At 43.9% G+C, this 19541-nt stretch overlaps 1 protein-coding gene across 4 annotated transcripts in view; it reads right to left on the reverse strand.

The window, feature by feature from the left end:
* Positions 1–10026, reverse strand: part of KIAA1549L (KIAA1549 like) — a 76233-nt gene extending 66207 nt beyond the window's left edge. Inside the window, exons 1-5 of one of the 4 annotated variants that reach the window (XM_032112108.1) lie at positions 9927–10026; positions 7033–7365; positions 3620–4234; positions 2187–2299; positions 493–712 (exon numbers count right to left, since the gene is read on the reverse strand). In XM_032112108.1, coding sequence (XP_031967999.1) covers positions 493–712; positions 2187–2299; positions 3620–4234; positions 7033–7365; positions 9927–9981 — 1336 coding nt within the window. In that variant the 5' untranslated portion in view covers positions 9982–10026. Of the gene's footprint in view, positions 1–492; positions 713–2186; positions 2300–3619; positions 4235–7017; positions 7366–9926 lie in introns of all 4 variants that reach the window. The other 3 variants (XM_032112107.1, XM_032112109.1, XM_032112110.1) reach the window with 3 other exon arrangements.
* Positions 10027–19541: the final 9515 nt, after the last annotated feature.

Below are 19541 nucleotides of genomic sequence, written 5' to 3' on the forward strand. Positions count from 1 at the left end.
CTCTCATAGCTTATACTGCCCTGCCATTACTCTGCACAGAGGGGTTTAAACAGTGACCCTGGGTCAGAAAGCTGAAACTTGGGTCAGATGGGTCCAGCCAGAACAACCTGTGTGTACCTATCTATATATCTATATACCTATTTTTATAACATACAGTCATGTTTCTCATCTGATTACCCTAGAAGAAACACACAAGTTACTGCACAATCCATTCACTGAAACCCATTTAACCAAATGCCAAGCCTTAGTCAGGCACATTGGTGTGACTGGTCCCTGCTGCGGTGCCGCCTCCCCTGACAGCAGTGCCGATGGCCCTGGCAGCAGAGCACCGGGAAGGACAGGGGTGCCCACACTGTCTGTCCTGCTTGTGCCAGGAAAGCAACACCTGGAACAAAGCAGAGCCTGTCCTGCTGCCACACCACTGCCTCAGAGGGTCCCTGAGCACTGAACCATGAACACACAGCCACCCCAGGCAGGGCATCACTCACTCACCCGTCTTCAGCTGGAAGTGGTACGCGGGAGGGGGCTGCCAGGGCAGGGCCAGGGCCACCACGGCCTGCAGATGTGGCACGTGCTGCTTCATGTCCAACGTGGCATTGCTGACGCCGTAGGCAAGCAGTTTTTCAATGACAGCAGCTGGCATGAAAACCAGTCTCCCCCGTGTGACGTAGTAACCAACTGTGAGGTTACTCGATTGCTCCAGGATTTCAACCTAAAACACGTAGGGAAGCATCTTTTTTTATTATTTTGTTCACAGTTCAACCAGTATTTGACGGGGCTTCTCACCCTGAATATGTGTCCCTTGCAGGGTTTTTATCATGTAATCCCCACGGGATCAGTTAGTGTCATATCAGACATGGTATTAGCAAAACTGCTCAGAGAGTTTTAGGCTCAGCCCACGCAGCATGGGCTCCGAACTGAAGGAGTGCAGTACTGCTACCACAGGTGCAAACCTCCAGGTTAGGCTGGGCCTTCATTCGTGCACAGATACTGCAACATTTTACATCTGCATGGAAAAACACAGGGAGCTTCCAGCTTTCAAGCCTGAAGTTTGCTGACTTCATGCATGTTTCTGTCATTGCAGGTTTGCACAGATTTTTGAGACAGACATTTCCAATGTTTGATTGAGCTGTCTCATATCCTGTTCTCCTGTACTGACCCAGATGGTTAAGTCTATGAGTGGACCTGTACGAGTGGAAATGCCAAACCACAAGAATGGACACACTGTTAGTCAAAACACGAGCTGAGTTTTACCTCAAAATTCTGTATTTTCCAAAAAGTTTTACCCCTGGAACTGGCCCTCCACACTAAGTTTTAGCTGGTTTCCTCTGTTAGAAGAAGGCAGCTCCTCTCAAGTATGCAAAAAGGTAGCGGACTAAACCTGGCAGTTTTTATTGCTGCTGCCAAGGAATACACAATTCCCAAACCAACTAACATCCTCCACGCTTGCAGCAATAAAGCGTGAGGGCCAAAGTCAACTTGATGCCCTCTGTTTTGAGAAAAATTACATTTTTCCTTCCCAGAGGCTTGGTGAGTGTAACTCCTAACAGCTTTGGACTCCACACAAACCCCAGTCTGAGAGCACAGGAAGCTGTGTCCCAGGAAAAAGCGCCCTGGCAGCCCACCCAAGCCTGCTCTCACACACAGCAGTGCAGAGGTTCGTGCAATTTAGCTGCAAAGTGATGAACACATCACCTCCATTTATTTTCAATAAAATGTGCTTTCTCCCTGCTTAGGATTTTCATCCCTGTGGAATTGCACCTGTCAGGTACTGAGTTTTCAAAGCAGGGAGCAGACTGACAGCAGTGACATCCCATTTACCAGCCGTGCTCTTGCCATTGATCCAGGCTGAGCACAGCAGCACTCAGCTGCCCCTGAGCAGAAGTCACTCCTGAGCTGCAGGGGGAAGAGGAAACTGCTGTCAGTAGTCATTTCCCAGAACACACTAAAAAGAAGTTTGCATTTCTCTCTTCTTCTTCATCAAAGAAAATGGTAAAAGCTTTGGAGTGTTCCTTATATTTTTAGAGACCAGAGTGGGTGCCACCTATGCCTGCTTTCCATAGGAAAATCTCAGTGCTCCCCTCCAAGAGGCTTCCTGCATCCAGAGACATCACTGGAGCTGCAGCCAGCTGGGGTTCCTTGGTAGGAGAGCTGTTTTGGTGAAATCACACAGGTAAGGAGCTTACCTGAGCGCTGACGTTCTGGTGGAAAGCTTGTCTCAGCACTTGGTTGAGTCCTTTTCTCACGCTCTCCCTGAAGGCATTGCTAATCATCATCCTCCTTGTGTTCAGAAACAGAACTGTGGAGCAACAAAAGCCACAGGGTGGTTTGAGACATCACCATGCTCCTGTTTGCTTTCTTTAATTGTTTTACATCGGGCTGGCTGTGCAGGGATCATCAGAGCAGCTTGGATTAGCAGCAGCTCCAAAGACAGAACTGCAGCAGCTCCCGAGTTCCCCATTCATCCCATGGCAATAGCCCATTGTTTCCATGTTTCCAGAGCAAGGTCTAACAAATGCAATTTCTTTAGCAGCAACAACGAGTCTTTGCCACGCTGCCTTTCCAAGGAGGCATGAGGCCACTCACTGCCTGAGGACAGACTGGCACAGCATTCCCAGGGGACTGAGCCAGAGCTGCACAGGCAGGCTTCACATCTTCTTGGCCAGAGTTACATAAAAGAAATGTGCTGCTCCACTGCTACAATTATGTTCCATTTAGGAAGCATCTGTATGCTCTCTTTAATAAAATTATCACTATCTTCTTTTTCTCTTATAATTTGCAGAGAGAGTTTTATAGCTGCTCTTGAGTACTTTCAATCATATACTGTATACAAGCTACTTCTACCTTTAGAAATAGCTGTTGTACTCATCACACTACTGATGGAGGTATTTAGCAGCTAACAAACACATATTAGGTCCAAAACCTCCTTATTTTGCTGTAGCCTGTATCATGCAAGGTCATAAACTCTTTTTCTGTACCTATCCTTTGCTGGGATCTCCAAGACACACACACCTTCTGGTGCTATGCTGTGCTGCCACAAGGAGTCCACAAGGGCAAGGTAGCTCTCCAGGCCCCTTCAGTTTAGAGTTCTTACAGCTAAAGAGAAGCTGTCCGTGAATGAACAGCCAGAGCCAGAAGTGGCACTGTTCGCACAGAAAACTCAAAATCCTCCCATTTTGAAGTGTGCAACTCTAAATGCTAAACATTACTTTCAAATGAATCTGTAATGATAGAATTAGGTGTTCATATTAGAACAGAATAAGGTTTTTGTGTGTAAACAGGGCAGAGGACCAAGGCAGGTTACTGCACTGTCCTCTTCAGCAACACAGACTCCTTACTGCAAAGCAGGCACCAAACCATCCCGGCTTACAGGGCTGTCCCTCCACACAGGTGGTCCTGCAGTGACTCCCTGAACTCTAGAACACACTTCCTTTGATGTGTTCATGTTAAAATCCAGTGGCATGTCCAAGAACCCTGCTTGTATCCATCCAGTTTGTCAGGGCAGCAGGTTAATCAGCACTGCCCCACATTCTTTGATACTGGGCTGTTTCTCACTGCTCACTAGCTGCCCCTCACAGACACACAAGGTCCCTTCAGCAATGGCAGTGGCTGCACGTACCTGTTTTCACCATGGTGTTGGCAGAGAGGCGGCAGTCCAGGGAGGGAGCTGCTGTCATGTTAGCGAAAGCGGCTGCTGCCGTGGTTTCGGGAGGAGCAGGGGTGAGTTCCACTGGAGAAGGGGGAAGCCTAGTTGTTTTCGCTGATGCTGTAATAGATGTCAAAGCTGCTGTCATTGTCAGTGGGTATGGGGTTGGCGTTTTGGTGATGTCTGAGCTCGGGAACTTCTGGGTGTCAGTTACTGTTGTTTCTATCTGCCTTGGCACATGGGCTGTGGGTGCAAGTGTGGAAGCTGTGGCCGTGCTGCTCTTGGGGGTTATGAGCATAACTGGCACGTCCACAGGTGAGGCAGTCATGTTCCTTGTTGCAAAAGGAAAATCTGCCTGTGTTCCTACCGAGCTTAGATCCGATGTCAGTTTTGTGGCAGTGTTATTTTTTGTTAGTGTCAGTATCGGTGTGCTTAAAGCCATCACAGATGGCAAAGGTGTGTTTTCAGTGCCTAGAGAAAAGAAGGAAGAAGCTGGCACTGGTGAAGCTGGAGATGATTTTCTTGTTAGTGGTTTTGCTTCTGAAGTTTCTACTGTAGGTATTGCACCAGAAGATACTCCAGATAACACTGTAAGAACAGAATGGGTAAAGTTGGTTGTTGACAAAGAAGGAGACTCTATCTGCGTTGGTGATGCATGGACAGAAGTTATGATGACTGACTGCAGAGCACTGGTGGCAGGGGTTTGCAATGGGGTGCCCTTGGGAGCTTTATTAGATATGTTACTGGGAGCTAGACTATGACTTGTAGCACTTGTGTCCCACTCCTCCTCACTGAACATGGCTGGATTTTTATCAGCCATAACTAAATAACCACAGGATTCCAACTGGTTGTCTGCAAATTCTGGAAAATTTCCAGAACAAGTGTCTTCTGAGATAAAACTATTCAAGAGAGTCAAGCCAGAAGGCTTGGTTACAGGACACGGGGACCGTGCTGGCAGTGTGCTAAGGGTGGCACTGCTTCTGTTGGGGGCTGAAGTAGTCAAGTTGTCAGTGAGCTGAAAAGCCAACACTGTGCTGTGCCTTACATTCCAGTCATTTCCAGCATCACTTGTTTGGGATTCTAGAGAGCTAGGGAGCACACCTGCAGCACTAACAGGAGGCACATGTAAATGGAGAGGTGCTTTATTGTGTATATTGATAGGAGCATCTCCAACAGTGAAGAAATCAGCAATGTCTTCAGCCATGCTTCCATGCTCTTTTTGCAGGGGGTCAGACATTGTCAATGCAGTAGCAAGGGATGAATACTGAACAGGAGATGTTTTCAGCACAAATACATCTGCAACAAGTTCTGAAAAGTTATTCTTTTCAGCAAAGGGTAAATTTGAAATGTTTTGACTATAGGATGCATATGTATAGTTTGCTGAAGGGGTGGAGGAGAGTGGCTGCTTATTTGTATGAATTTTGTTTTGCAGATTTGACACTACCGAGTAAGGTGCATGGTACTCCTTTTCCAGTGGAAAAGTACTTGGAGCAATTTCCCTTATTTCCATTTGGACTGAAGTTTTTACCGAAGGAATACTAATGCCAGCTGCAGATATCAATGCTTTATTGGTCCACGTAGAAGCTGAAGTTACGACTTCAGGAGTGCTGACAGGATCTAAATTGCTTTCAGAGTCTGCATTCAAAATCCTGGAAGAGCCAGAACTGTGGCTGTCCATCACTGTTATCATGAAAACAAGTGATGGGGGCAGCGTACCCCACGTTGGAGGCATGACAGAGGCGAGTGGCTTTTTATCAACTGAATGCAAAGTCTGACCAAAGGTTAAATGATTTAAAGCTCTTGGAGATGAATATTCTGCATGTGGGGTCACAAGAGTGGGTACTCTCATCTTTCTGTCTTCATTTACAGTTACATCTGAACTTTCTGCATCTCCAGGTGGAAGATATGCAGTCACAAAAACAGAAGTGGCAGAAGTATTTGTGGTACCAGGTTCAGGTTTTGAAAAGCCTATAGTGGAAGTAATTAATGGTACTGGAGCTAGATCAAGAGCAGTCATGGCCATCTCCAAAACAGTGCCTAGTATCCTTGATCCTATGGCAACTGTACAGGTTGGGATACCTGGAGAAACTTTGGAAAGCTGAGTTCCATAATGCAGAACATTATTAGCATTAAAGTTCATGGGCATCTTTGCTGTCACTCCTCTTGTGAAAAGCTGTTGAGCTGTCCTTGCCACAGGAAGGCCACCAGGATTTGGGAGAGCAAGGCAGAAGCAGCTGGAGTCTCATGCTGTTTGCCTGGTAAGTTCCATCAGTCAGGCCTTCTGCAAAATTCCGCTTCAGAGGCACCAGCGAGCTCTGCAAGGCAGCAGTGGCAGGGATTTGCAGCCTACCCTGGCTGGCTGCTGCCGCTCTGGGACTGTCTGTGCGTGCTGCCCCAGTAAACACCTCGTTTGTCTCAGTTAGCAAGGGAGACCTTGGCTTGTTGGAGAGGAGTGTGTTGCATTTCTAAAGAGAAAAATCTGTTTTGCGTCTAAATTCTCGTACCGGCAGCACTGCACTGCGAGCGTGTTTTGCATCTGGAATAAGTGGTATTGGCACTGAAATGGAGGACGTGCTCTGTGCTGAGCTGGAGACCTCAGCCGGGCTCTTGGAGGCTGATGACAAGCAAGGTGCAGGGTTAGAGCTTGTACTGCAATTAGTGCTGTGGAAGACTGAGGATGACTCATTGGCAGTATTAGATGTGGAATACCCACAGCATGGAAGACTGATGTAGGAACCTCTGCTTTATCCTGAAAAACTGATGATGACAGAAGAGTGATACCCCTAGTTCTGCCAGTCAGTGCTGCTCTAAATGGCTCCAGTAGAAGAGAAATTATACATACTCTCATTAGGGAACCACGACAAATTTTGGAAGTTACTGTCAGTGGAGACTGATGCATTTTTAACCCAGGAATATCGAGTACACAGATGAAAAAGAGGTCCTTTCCGAAGGAAACCCTTTTCCCACTAATTCTGTGAAATGCACTGTTGTCGATCCCATGAAAAGCATGGCCCCCATAAACAAGCTGGGACTCCTTCTGTGATTCACCACACCGGAATGCACCATGCTTAGAGGACTATTCCTGCTTTCACTAACCTGTCAGCTAGCTGAATCTGTGCTGGAGAAACCTTCAGGATCTGCAGACAAAGGGGCTTGGATGGGCAGTACAGCTGGTTTAGAAAAGTTAATGGCATGAGATGACTGAATTACCAATGAGGAGAATGATGGTGATGGAACAGCAGCAAGCATGTCTGGTCCTGATGTGCTTTCTTTGGAAATGGAGGGTGTTTCTAATGGCACTGGCTGGGATGGCACGCGAGCCGTACTCGAATGTGTCACTGGTGGGGTAGTGGACAATGTGGCAAACATACCAAGCTGAGGCAAACCTGTTAGAGCAGCTGTGTCATCTGCATCTTGGGACGACGACCTCAGAGGTGACTCAGCCGAAACCTCAGTGGGTTCCTGGGGTGCACTGTTCCCACTGCCTTGATAAAGGGAGGGTGACAGGTGCATTTGATCCAAAGTCCTGGTACGTGCGCCTGTCAGCGTTGTTTTTATCATCTGAAGCAAGTCTGCATTCTCCAAAGTCTGTCCCAGAGAAATATCAGCTACTGAGGGAGTCTTAGTTTCTGTGGAAGGCTGTGTTGGTGATAGTATAGATCTCCAATTAGGAAAAGATCCTGTAGAAGGAGCATCGTTGATATGCTGTTGCTTGATACCTGTAAAATAATAAGTAAAATTAGTATATTCTTCCCCAAGAGGAAGAGGAGTTGTTGTCTTGTTGCTACAAATCACAACACAAAATGCATTATGTTTAGTAAAATAAGTGAATTTTTTGTTGATGTTTTCAAAGTGCACAAAAAATCAGAGATTTACAAAAAAAAAAAAAAATAAAACATGAAACCCAGTGAAAGGTTCAACACAACAGATTTTAAACCCCTCAACTCATTTCATCTGACAGAAGAAAAGGGGAAGCTGCCTAGGCCGTACTATTCCAAAATCCTACTTTTACCAGGGATGTCTCAATATACTAAAAGACACATTCCTAAGCTTGGGACAATTCTTGAGTCACCCTGTGTCAAAACATTATGAGAGAAGATGGGTTTAGAAGCAGTGTGGAAAGGGTATAGGTTTTGACAAGCAAGCTTCACTGACTTGGCATGCAGTCTGACATGGGAATAGAGTCAGCACTGGCTGCGTTCCTGTAGGATGCATCTGGAGGTGCTCATCCTGCCAGTTCTAATAACGCGTGCAATTATAGGCACAAAAGGAAGAAAATAAAGCAGGGATGAACAAGAGGAGAGGGGGGCAAGATCTAAAACAAATTAGGACATTAAACTCTTTTTTTGACATGTGCAGATGCACAACACATCATTTCAAACACCAGTTTCCTCTGCATTCAACACCATAATGTTCCTAGGCTTTGTTTTCTGGAAATGATTACAGTTATTCTAAAATCATAGCATTGGAACTCTCACATTTGTACTAATTTGAAGATTAAGATTCACTCAAGAGTAAAATTTAAGGTGGTGGGGTTTTTTTCCCTTCCCCATGTCAAGACAATAGATCAAAACTCAGCCCCGGCACTTGGTACCATGCCAAGCTGTGTCCCCTTACATAGCTAAGCAGAGGAAAACCATGGAGCTAAATCCTACCCTCCAGCTGCAGCACATCTGGATCAGACACAGAGGATGCCAACCTTCTCCATAACCCTGTGAATAACTCAGCATAACGGTGTGGACGAGCAAGCAGAGCAGATCTTGAGACACATAAACGGGCTGGACATTGGCTCCAGCCACCCACGAACCCAAGGGTCAGCGGAGCCAACAGCGCCAACTGGGATCAGCCCACATGGACAGGAGCCAGCAGCAGGAGACCTTACAGCACAAGGGAGGAAAATGGGTCACACTGCACCTATGTAAAGCTAAGTTTCTTTCTTTCTACAATTTTCTTTGCTCCTAAGTTTCTACACCACCCGTCATCCATATGAACAGGCCAAAGGAGATGATTAGACCAGCTCCTTTTGGGCTCCCATGTGCATTCAGTGGGAATGTGCTGGAATTATGTTCAGCATTTTCTCTCTCTAAAAAAAAAAAAAAAATACACACACACACAAAAAAAAAAAAACCCACAAGCCAAAAAACAAAACGAAAAACAAGAAAACCAAAGAAGAAAACACAAACCAATGAGAGATCTTCCATTTTATCCCTGTATTTAAGACCTTTATTAAGCCGTGGTGAAAAATGGCCATTATTATCTTTTTCACTGAAATGCAAGAATAGATATAGTCTCCAGAAGCAATTTGGTTTAAGGAAGCAGCTCCAGGATGGGCAACAGAACAGAGCTCTGCCCTCCAAGCAACCAAAGAAGTCCCCAGACCTTTCACCTGACACAGGGTAGCTTGCACACTAGTGATCTGGAAAAAAGCAAAGGGAGGCAGACACAGGGCTACCTACAGCAATAAGAGACAAGCAGGTGAAGGGGGAGCCCAACCCACTTTCATGGAGCTGCTCCAGAAGGTCAGCAGGCTGAACAGGAGGCTGTGGAGTCCACCAGGGAACTTGACCCACCAGGAGAGGTTTGCAGCACAGAAGAGACGCTTTTGTATTTGGGGCATGGCTGCAGATGTGTCGTTGGAGAATTGGAGACTGGTGTGGCCTGGTTTCTGATATTCTACCTGCTCCACCCTATGCTGGAAGGCACATTGTGCTCTAGACTGTGTTTTGGTGGCTTTTCCCTCCTTGTGAGTCTGGCAGCTTTTTAACAGAAGGTAGGAAAGAAGACAACATGAATTTTGCTCCACTAGAATGGATCCAAACATGTGTTTGAAATTAAGAACGAGCTGATGTGCTTTGTAAAATCAAGATTTAGGCAACCTGCAGCTTAAATATCTCTGCTGGTGAAGTCATCATTACCCAACCTGTTATACCTCTAACTGTCTTGTTTCACCTCAGAACTGAAAAGTGACTGCAAAGCCTTTGTGTGGGATTTCTTCCAGCATTTAGTCCTAGAACTAGTCTAGCACAAGTCGTAAAGGGGAATTAAGCAAGCCAATGTTTTCTTGTTTTCTAAAACAGCAAAACCTGTCATCATCAAGCCTCTCACAGACCGCACCATTCTCCATACATTTCTTCACACGTTGGTTTAATGAGAATGATTATGAGCAGAGAGACAACATAAACCTGGAAAAAGCATTGATGTTACTGCATATTGACAAGAAGGGAAGAAAAGTTCAAATATTCCAAAGAAGATAAAACACTGAATAAAAATATCCTCTAACCACTGCTTAATTCCAGTCCTTCAGGTCTTGTTCCTTCCGGTCTTGTTCCTTCCATTCCTACCAACTGCAAATTTCTCTGTTTATGCCCATTGATGAAGGAAAGCTCCCGAGTTATTGAAGCTTTAAGAAAATTATACAATCTTCTGCAACCTACGTATGATGTTGGCATTCCACTGCAGCAGGTTTTCTTTTATTCTATGCCTATGGAAAGATATTGACTATCCGTATCTGTTGCAAACTGCCATAAATTCAACATCCTGTTAGTAGTACCCAGCCAGACACAATACATGGAGTTTAAACTGAAGGACATACTCTTTGCTTGGGAATTGTTAGGATGGTATCAGCCACTACAGCTCCCTATGAAAAACTGTGCAAACCAAGACTGTATCATGCAAAAAAGGGCCGGCAGGAAAACATTTCACTTCTACATCTATCAACAGCTGAACACACTTGATGAAGGAGGAGACAACCAATTCAAATCAACAGGAAAGCCACAATGAGAACTCCCCACAGCGTGTATTGTGCACTGAGTCACTGCTTGCACACACCAGGAGCTGCTCCTCCTGCCTCTAGATTACCTGTTATTTTTTCATGCTTCAGCCTATTGACAAACCACCACCTCCAACAATCCTAAAATCCATTTAACAGTAACCTCATTACAACAGCCATCACTGAGGAGGGACCTTTCCACTAGCAATAATGAGAAACATTTCCAATACGCCACAGCAGGAAGTTAAAAATTAGTCCAGTTTGGAGAGAACCACGGGTTTTTACACATCTGAGCACTTCTGTGCACACCCAAAGGAGTGATAAGGGCCCTCAATCCTCTTCTTTAATAAAGGGAGGGTCCCCATGAGGAAGGTGTAGGCTACCATGAAGGCACCCCTCACCTTCTCTTCTCCAAGTGACCTCAGTCACTTCTTCCACATCCTGCCCTCAAGGTCTTTCATCACCTTCATCACTCTACCCTAGACACACTCTAATAATATCCTTCTGCCACTTCTGAGCCAATACAAAATATCAACTCAAAGGCATCTTCAACAATAGAAGATTTTTGCTGTCTTGACTTCGGTTGCATTATTTACAAATCACCTGTATTAGTAACATTTAAAAGTGAAGCTGATAAAGAGGACATTCAGAAATTTTATTGCATGACTGACAAAGACTCCTTCCCCATTATAAGTCAAGTATGTATCTTTTCAAAATCTTCAGCGTATTGAAGACAGAATTTCAATTTTCCAATCAAGTTGTTTTAATTATTCATTTCTGAGATGAAAAACTATGACCAAAAAAATCCCCAGTTGCTATTAAGTACTGTAAAGGCTAGATTTTAAGAATACAATAATACCTATATAAGAGTAGTTGTAGCCATATAAAGCACAGCAGAAATCCAAACATTATATTACATAAGCAATCTGGATTTTATACAGGTCTAAACCAATCAGTCCTAAGGGAGAGTAACTTCAAAGATCCCATACAAAAAAATCAGATTGTGAGAAATACAATTACTTGCAAACATACACTTCAGCAAAGCCTTTGGTAACATCTCCCAAGCGTTCTCCTGGAAAAGCTGGCAGCCCATGGCTTGGACATGTGCACTCTTTGCTGGTTAAGATGGCTGGATGGCTGGGCCCAGAGAGTGGTGGGGATGGTGCCACATCCAGCTGGGGACAGTCATTAGGGACCAGTGTGAAGGCCAACGCTGTTTAATATCTTTATTGATGATCTGGATGAGGGGATCCAGGGTATCCTCAAGAAGTTTACAGGCAGCACTAAGTTGGGCTGGAGTGTTGAACTGCTGGAGGCTAGGAGGCCACTGCAGAGGGATCTGAACAGGCTGGAGGGATGAGATAAGGCCAACAAGATGAGGTTCAAAAAGGTGGAGTGCTGGATCCTGCCCTTGGGTCACAACAACCCCATGCAGCACTACAGGCTGGGGGAGGAGTGGCTGGAAAGTGGCCCAGGAAAAAAGACCTGGGGATGCTGGTCAACAGCAACTGAATATGAGCCAACAGTGAGCCCAGGTGGGCAAGAAGGCCAAGGGCACCTGGTGTGGATCAGAAATGGTGTGGCCAGCAGGAGCAGGGCAGTGATTGTCCCCCTGCACTCAGCACTGGTGAGGCCACACCTCGAGTGCTGTGTCCAGTTCTGGGCCCCTCAGTTCAGGAAGGACATTGAGGGGCTGGAGCGTGTCCAGAGAAGGGCAGCAGAGCTGGGAAAGGGTCTAAAGGGCAGAGTCACCATCCCTGAAAGTGTTCAAGAAGTGACTCGATGTGGCACTTAGTGCTGTGGTTTAGTTGGCATGGTGATGTTTGGCCAAAGGTTGGACTCGATGACCTTGGAGGTCTTTTCTAACCTTAATGATTCTGGAATTCTAGAAAAACAACAACCTGCTTACAAGTATTGCTGAGAGACCTTTTAGCACTTTACCCCACTCTGTCCAGTACTAGACAGGGCTATCCTAGGGCTGCATCTCCTCTTTAAAGCAATGCCACTAACATAGCAAAAAACGCTTTTTCCTTCTCAAAAGTATGATGCTTCCCACTTACTATTGTTATGCCACTAGAGACTGAGTGACCAAAGGTCAGATATGACTGGTAGGGGATACGGTAAGAAAACTAACAGAAAAAGAATCTCTGTTACACCAGTGAGAAAATGTACATCCTAATCACAGGGTTATGCAATTTACTTCCATTGAAGAGCATTAAGCCTACACTGTATGATGATAGCACCACTTCAGAGTTTTCCTAATACTATCATTTTTTTTTCATTATTCATTATGAGTTTACAGTTGGAGAATTGGCACAAAAATACAGATTTCGTGAGTCAAAGGATGTGAAACACTACGAATGAAAATACAAATACTCAGCAAAGCATTTATAAAAATAGCTATGTAGCATATCAAAATTTTGCTCACTCACGCAGAATGGGAAAAATTATGCCTTCATCATATGTTATCCCAATCATACATTGATGAGATCATTACATCACCACCTATGTACCCCACACATCTCACTTTTGGCATCATTTCACAGGCATCTGCAGCTTAATTACACACCTTCTGCAAAACAACTAACCTGTAAGTGTTTTCTAGCCCTGACAAAAGCCAACCTATAGACACCTGCCCTAAACGCTGGTTCACACGCCCTGAGCCATGCCTGGTTTTCTGGTCAGCGTGCTTTGTGTTCACCCTCAGAGGAACCTGCCTGGAGGGATCACCAGGCTCAGCAACGCACTGGAAAGGAGAACACAGGTGGTTTTGGCAGCTGCCAAACCCACAGCTACTACAACAGGGATGGATGGTGGAAAGCCAGAGAAAACTGCAAAAGAGTGAAGGTAAAGAAAGCAGAAAACTAAATCCTCTTCTTCACAGATATCTCATTAATATCCATTTTTTCAGGCAAATTCTACGAAAAATTAAGTGGTTCAACAGTTTCTCACATTTGTTTCAGCTGTAACTTTTCCAGACTAGATCTTGACCTTTCAAACCCGAAATTCTGTCCTGACGGATTTAAACTCAGATTATTTTACCAGCACCTGAGGTTGTTTACATCCTAGCCTCTATTTACCTGTAAGTGTCTACAAGAGCCAGTTATAAAAAACACCATTACCATCCAAAAAAAGCTCTTTTATCAGTCATCTTCAAGAAAACTATTACTATTTTTGACAACCAGGAAAAATATCTTGTCCTGATACCATCAGAATTCTGTTGAAATTAAACGGTTTTACAGTGAGAGAAAATCTGTATGAGATACCACTCTGCATAAGGTTTCCTTCTCAACAAACAAGAGTTTGGCCTTTATAACAAATAACAGAAAAACATTTGGACACAATATTTGGTAATTTCAAATGCACTGCCATGGGTTTTCTCGCATGAAAATCAAAGCAGCAATCTCTTCTCTTTGGAATGCTGGTGAATTTTCCTTCTCCCTTTGGGTCCCAATGCTCCAGCAGCAGAGTTTTGCATCAGGGATAACCTTTGGGCTACCAATTAAAACACAGGGCTGCGGTGAAAATGCACTTCTGTCCCGCTTTTGGCATGGCCTGCCCTCCTTGCTTGCCCTGCCCAAATGTCAGCTGGCCGGGATTCGGGAGAGCGGAGCCGAGGCTGCAGAGGCTTCGCGCTGTCACCCATGCTGCTCCGGGAAGCGACGGGCTGGTGTGACTTGTACCCAGTGCCAGCCTTGCCTGGGGCTCCAAAGTGTCTCCTCCGCCACCCAAGCGGCGCTGCTGGGAGGCTTTAATCGGGTCCAGCAGCGGCGAGGGAGGTGAGGAGCAGCGCAAGAGACAATGGATCAGCCGGGGCGAGAAAAGCGCGCTCCGGTGGCGGGGGAAACAATCTGCCAGCGGCGATTCCAGCTGCATCATCTGCATGCTGTATTCAGGGAGCAGATGCTCGGCTGGATCATTAGGAAATGCAGGGAAGAGGAGGATCCATCACCACGCCGTGCCGCGGGATAATTGCACATAATCACACAGCAACCAAAACCTGCTCTGGGGGCTCTTGCCCTTGAGCCTGCTGAACGTCCCCGTTACCATTTCTGCTTGAGTCCATCTGGCTATTCACAGAATTTAAGTGAATAAATGACATCTGTATTTATTTATTTGTTATTATTTTAATTAATTTTTAGTGCTTTTTCAGCAACACTCTTAGGATCAATACCTGTGCCTGCTTTAGCACACTGCTTATCTGTTTATTTGCAAGCAGACATTTACACAAACCTTTGCAAAGGAATTGTGTTTATGCAGGAAAGTTTCTGTAGACACTGCTAGCATCAGCATAAATGATTTAATGAACAATGTAGCAAAAAAATTCAAGGTCATTTGGGAACATACAACAGCAAAGCTGCCAGTTCTCCTGCTTTTACCTTGAGTTTTACAATATTTAAGAAGCTTTTTTATGGGACAAACAAAAGAAACATCCCCCCAAAAAAATCTTAAGTAAAACAGACTGTATTACTACTTGGATTTTCATTCTTTACATGAAAATTCTGAATTCTTGAGGTTGTGGGGGGGAAAAAGAAAACTATTTTTAAATGACATGGTTTTTAAGCGTATCACATTTTTACAGGACTGGTTAAATTTATTTATTTATTTTAAATTTGCAGAGCTAGGACAGACTGTAAGGGTGGCACCAAATTCTCAAAAAGCATGAGAAGAGTCTGGGTTGCAAACTCTGGTCTTCTTAGACTCTGGAGTTAGGCAGCAAAGTAGAGGGGAAAATGTAGCAGTTTTGCTATTGTCAGTAACTAAGCAGTCAATAATAGTAATAGTAGTACAGCTTTATTATTATATATGCAACAAAATATGTATTTTCTTAACTAGAAGCTACTCCTTTAATAAAGCTTTCAGAGTTTAAACTCCCCAGCAAAATCAAACACAAGAGGAGACTGCAAAGAGCTCCTGCTAAAAGCCATTTACATTATTCTGCAAAGAAAAAAACCTATTGTTTGCAAAACTTTCCTAAAGAAGCAATAGTGCTTTCAAAAGGTTGAACTGTAGGCCAAATTACATAATGCAATATATTCTGACATGCTTGTCGAGCAATTGTGAATGTTCCCTTGAGCCAAAAAGCTTTCTGCTCACCAACCCAAGCACATCTTCAAGGGAACATTTGAGGCCACAGCCCATGAGCAGAGAAGACCCTCTGGACCATGTGGTGGGAAGGCAGCTCAGAACCCACTCCCCTCCAGAGGGGAGACCCAAATTGGGGCTGCAGCAGAAGGCTAAAGCAGGACACCCAAACAAGGATGTTCCTCACGTGCCTGAGGCGCCACAGCTCAGCAAAGAGGAGGTAACCAACAGGTTGGCAGCACCAGCATCTTCAGCCACTGCTGCTGGTAATTGAGCTCAAATGTTACCACCCTAATACTTACTAATTTCAACTTATGTCAGAGCTTTCGAGTTTCGTTCTCTGGAGGTAACACACACACACACACACGCAGAAAGCTGGGAGAGGACAAGCTCTCTCTGCTTCTCAGTGACTTTTTCAGGCCAAGACACAAAGGGCAGATGGGGAGGCTGTGCCCTGGGCACCCCTGTGCTTGCCCTGGAGGACATGGAGGCAGATCCTATTTGGGGTCTGTTCCAGCAAGATAACCAGGAGGGAAGTTAATCCTCCCTAAGGAGAGATATGATCTCACAGGTGCCAAGTGCAGAGGATCAATACAAGGACCAAGATTTCCACAATGTCTGTTGCTGCTTTCAAGCTCTTTCCACTGCCTGTGACGAAGGATAAAGAGGTGAAGACCAGGAAGGAAATGTAGGTCACACACGGAAGTATCCTGCTTTCTCTGTCTGCACAGTGTTCAATATTGCCCCACTCATAATGCTTTCAAAGTACAAAAGGGTCTGCTCTTAAAAAAATAAAAATTATATTGATTTTTAGATTAGAAAGCTTTCAGGTCACACTGAAGAGAGGGTGTGAAAAGAGAAAATAACGTACCTTTTTTTTTAAATGCAGCAAAATAATCAAATCCAAATTCTACTCTCTCTTCAAGATTTGCCTCAAATAACCAGTATATCCATGCTGGTAAACAATGCAATTTCTGAACCCAAAAAAGTGAAGTCTATTACATGGCCGGCCCCAGAATGCAAAAACGTTAAAATATTGAGTATATGAATGAGCCAATAGAAAAATATTAAGTTGCAATTTTGGGACATTCTTCTTTGGAGGGGAATCCTCCTTATGTCCATGAATGACACTACAAACACAAAGTGTTGCTGAGAAAGAGTCCACATAAAATGCATGGTTTTTCTGAGATTCAAAAAACTATATTCTGGAGCAGGATTGACAGCACTGAAGGTAAGGAATAGCACAGAAAGCTTCTTTACAAGGCTTTGGGATTTTTCTCTCTCCCCACTTAAAAAGGACAGAAACTAGGGAAAAAGCCTTATATAAAACACCTTGTTCTTTCTTACATATTGACTCTTCTGAAGGCATTATCAATTAAAGGCAGTCCTTTTTAAAAAAAATCTGATATTTTCTTTTTTACTTCAATATTGCCCTTTGATTCCTGCCTTTTACAAATGTAGCAAAGGCCCAGCCTCCAAGAAGGGAAAATCACTTTCCTTTGCAGGAAACATTCAGCTTCCAGGAAGCCATCAGAGAACATCCTGAGATCAAGTCAGGATGACAGGCAGCAATTAAATTCTCCTAAACAGCAAACCAACCTGCAACTTTGCTATGACATGCTGTGGCTACCCAACATGAAGTGCAATATCCATTACATATTAATGAACTATGCATATCAACTAGGTAATTAATTCTTAAGTTGTCTGTTCTACAGTAAATGAAGACTTGGCTCAGGCTAGAAAGTATCATGAAACTGTTTAGAAGTTATTTCCATTTTCTGTGACTTTCCCTGTGCACAGCCCACTAGTCTTTATTTTCAGGGTCTTGTCTTTGCCGCACAGAAGTGCTAATAGCTTGAGTTTATAACAATATGTTGTCTCATTTCCCTTTCGCACCTCTTGGAAACCAATGCAAGTATTTATCTGTACTGTCCAGAACAAAAAATCAGCCACACTCATGGACAGAAGAAAAGAAGCTAAAAGCAGCAAGGGGGAGCCCAGTCACTGGTGGCAAAAAGGTTAAAAAACTGCCCAGTCAAATCTCACTTTTCAATCCATAATTAAAATCCAGAAGAAACGTCATACAGATGCAAATATATGAGAATTGCTTCTAAACCTGGAAAATCAATAGTAATATTGGCAAACTGTAGGGTTCCCAAAAACGCTGGAGAATTGCCTTACCTCCCAGCCCAGCTCCAGGCTTCCCTGGGAGCAATAGACACTCAAACCACCACCAGGACAAGGTGCTTGCAACTGCTCCTCACCTATTCCCCTGCAAAAGTGATGGATCTGTCTGAATCATCCAGGAATTTAATCCCCAGGTATCAAAGCAGCAAACCCAAAGCTCAGGAAGACCCAAACATAGGGATAAAGCAGGTAGATGCACCCAAAGGCTGTAGCTCTATGTTTGCATTGACTGCCTAAACACAAAAAATGCCACTACTAATCAGTGATGTGGTGTGAAAAAGTTGATTGTTTTCCCTAAGATAAAGGCATTAGCATTTTCTGTCAAATCATGAGACAGCATCTTCCCTGTGAAATGACAGGAGTCCTAAAAAAATCATTTCAAAAAGCAGGATCACTGCTACAGGGCCAATAATATTTTAGTAATAGCTGAAGTCACTTTTAATTGTAAATGGTTAACGATTACCAAGTGAGCAGCTGGTTTCTCGAAAATAAGACACTGCCTGGAAGAAAGGGCATTATTAGAAAGAAAAGATGATGGTGACAGCACTGCTCAAGTCAGTGGATCTCTTAATTTAAATCTTCAAGGTACAGGAGAAAGATCTGGATTTTACTTACTATCTTGAATTGACAGTAAGTAAAAGATTTCCTCTGAAAAGTTTAAAACAAGCCAAATAAGATGATTTTTTTTCCTCTACAGTAGTATGATTTCCTTGGCTGCCTTCTGCTGTGTTTGCTCATGGAACTCACATGCTCCATCACATTGCACCTAACAGAATGGCAAACATGGCTCTGGTAGGACAGAAACTGAAAATCTTCCCCCTTGGATCCCCAGCTGAACCCCATCTTTCTAACCTCTAATTTAACTCAGAACTAAATCTCCCAAAAAGCCCATCTCTGTGACCCACATTGGGTACTGCCATGACATTTCTTGTCACTTGATTGCTGCTCTTTTTGCTAAAGTTTCATAAGATTCTGTTCTCCAAAAATTTCTGGAAGCTATTTCTAAAAACAGCCTCAAACAAAGACAGACCCTAACTTCTTTCCAACCACACAGTTAATCTTTAGGGACATGCATAGTCACTTCTAACAAAAAGAGAAAGACGATGCCATACTCAGACAGGCTTTTCCTTTGTACACACACTGTGGAAACATTTTGCATTCATGTCAGTATAACTGAATATCTGGATTTGAAAGTCCTCAGCCTAACCAGGATTTTAGGAGCTTTACTGCTACACTGTCAAACACATGGACTAGATAGTATTTAAGAAGGTTTTCCATTAATCTTCTCTATGCTAGTATTGTTATTTAAATGAGATAATTCAAATGAGTTAGGGATAACTAGGGGAAACTAATGAATACAGGATCTTTCTTAAAAATAAAATAAAGATATATGAAGAGAAAAAGCATGAAGGAAGAAGGTGCTAAAACTTTCAGGTCATGCAGTCATTTATTACTCTTTTTACTCAGTTAAGAGTTTCTCTGGTGTCAAAGTATCAGCATTAAGATCCAAGTACCTGATGCTACAAAAAAGAAACCCTGACCATCCAAGGCTTTGCTCCAGGTAAGATCAGAAGCAGAAGGTGAAAGCTTCTTCCCATAACCTTCCTGACAGGTGACATATCGCACAAACCAGGGCAGCACATCAGCAAATTTCTTAAGTCAGATTTATGCCACTTCAGGTACTCTTTCAACACATGCTCTTCCTCACTGTCAAGATTTACTGGCCTGGATGTCAGGAAAACATCTCAGGAACTGTGAGTGCAAACACAGAGGTGACACACCACACTCATGAGAAGTAATTTTCATTCCAAGGTTGCTGCCTTCCTTTCATCAGTCAGGAGACTGGTACAGTAG

The sequence above is a fragment of the Corvus moneduloides genome, chromosome 6, assembly GCF_009650955.1.
Source record: "Corvus moneduloides isolate bCorMon1 chromosome 6, bCorMon1.pri, whole genome shotgun sequence".
Classification (NCBI taxonomy): domain Eukaryota; kingdom Metazoa; phylum Chordata; class Aves; order Passeriformes; family Corvidae; genus Corvus; species Corvus moneduloides.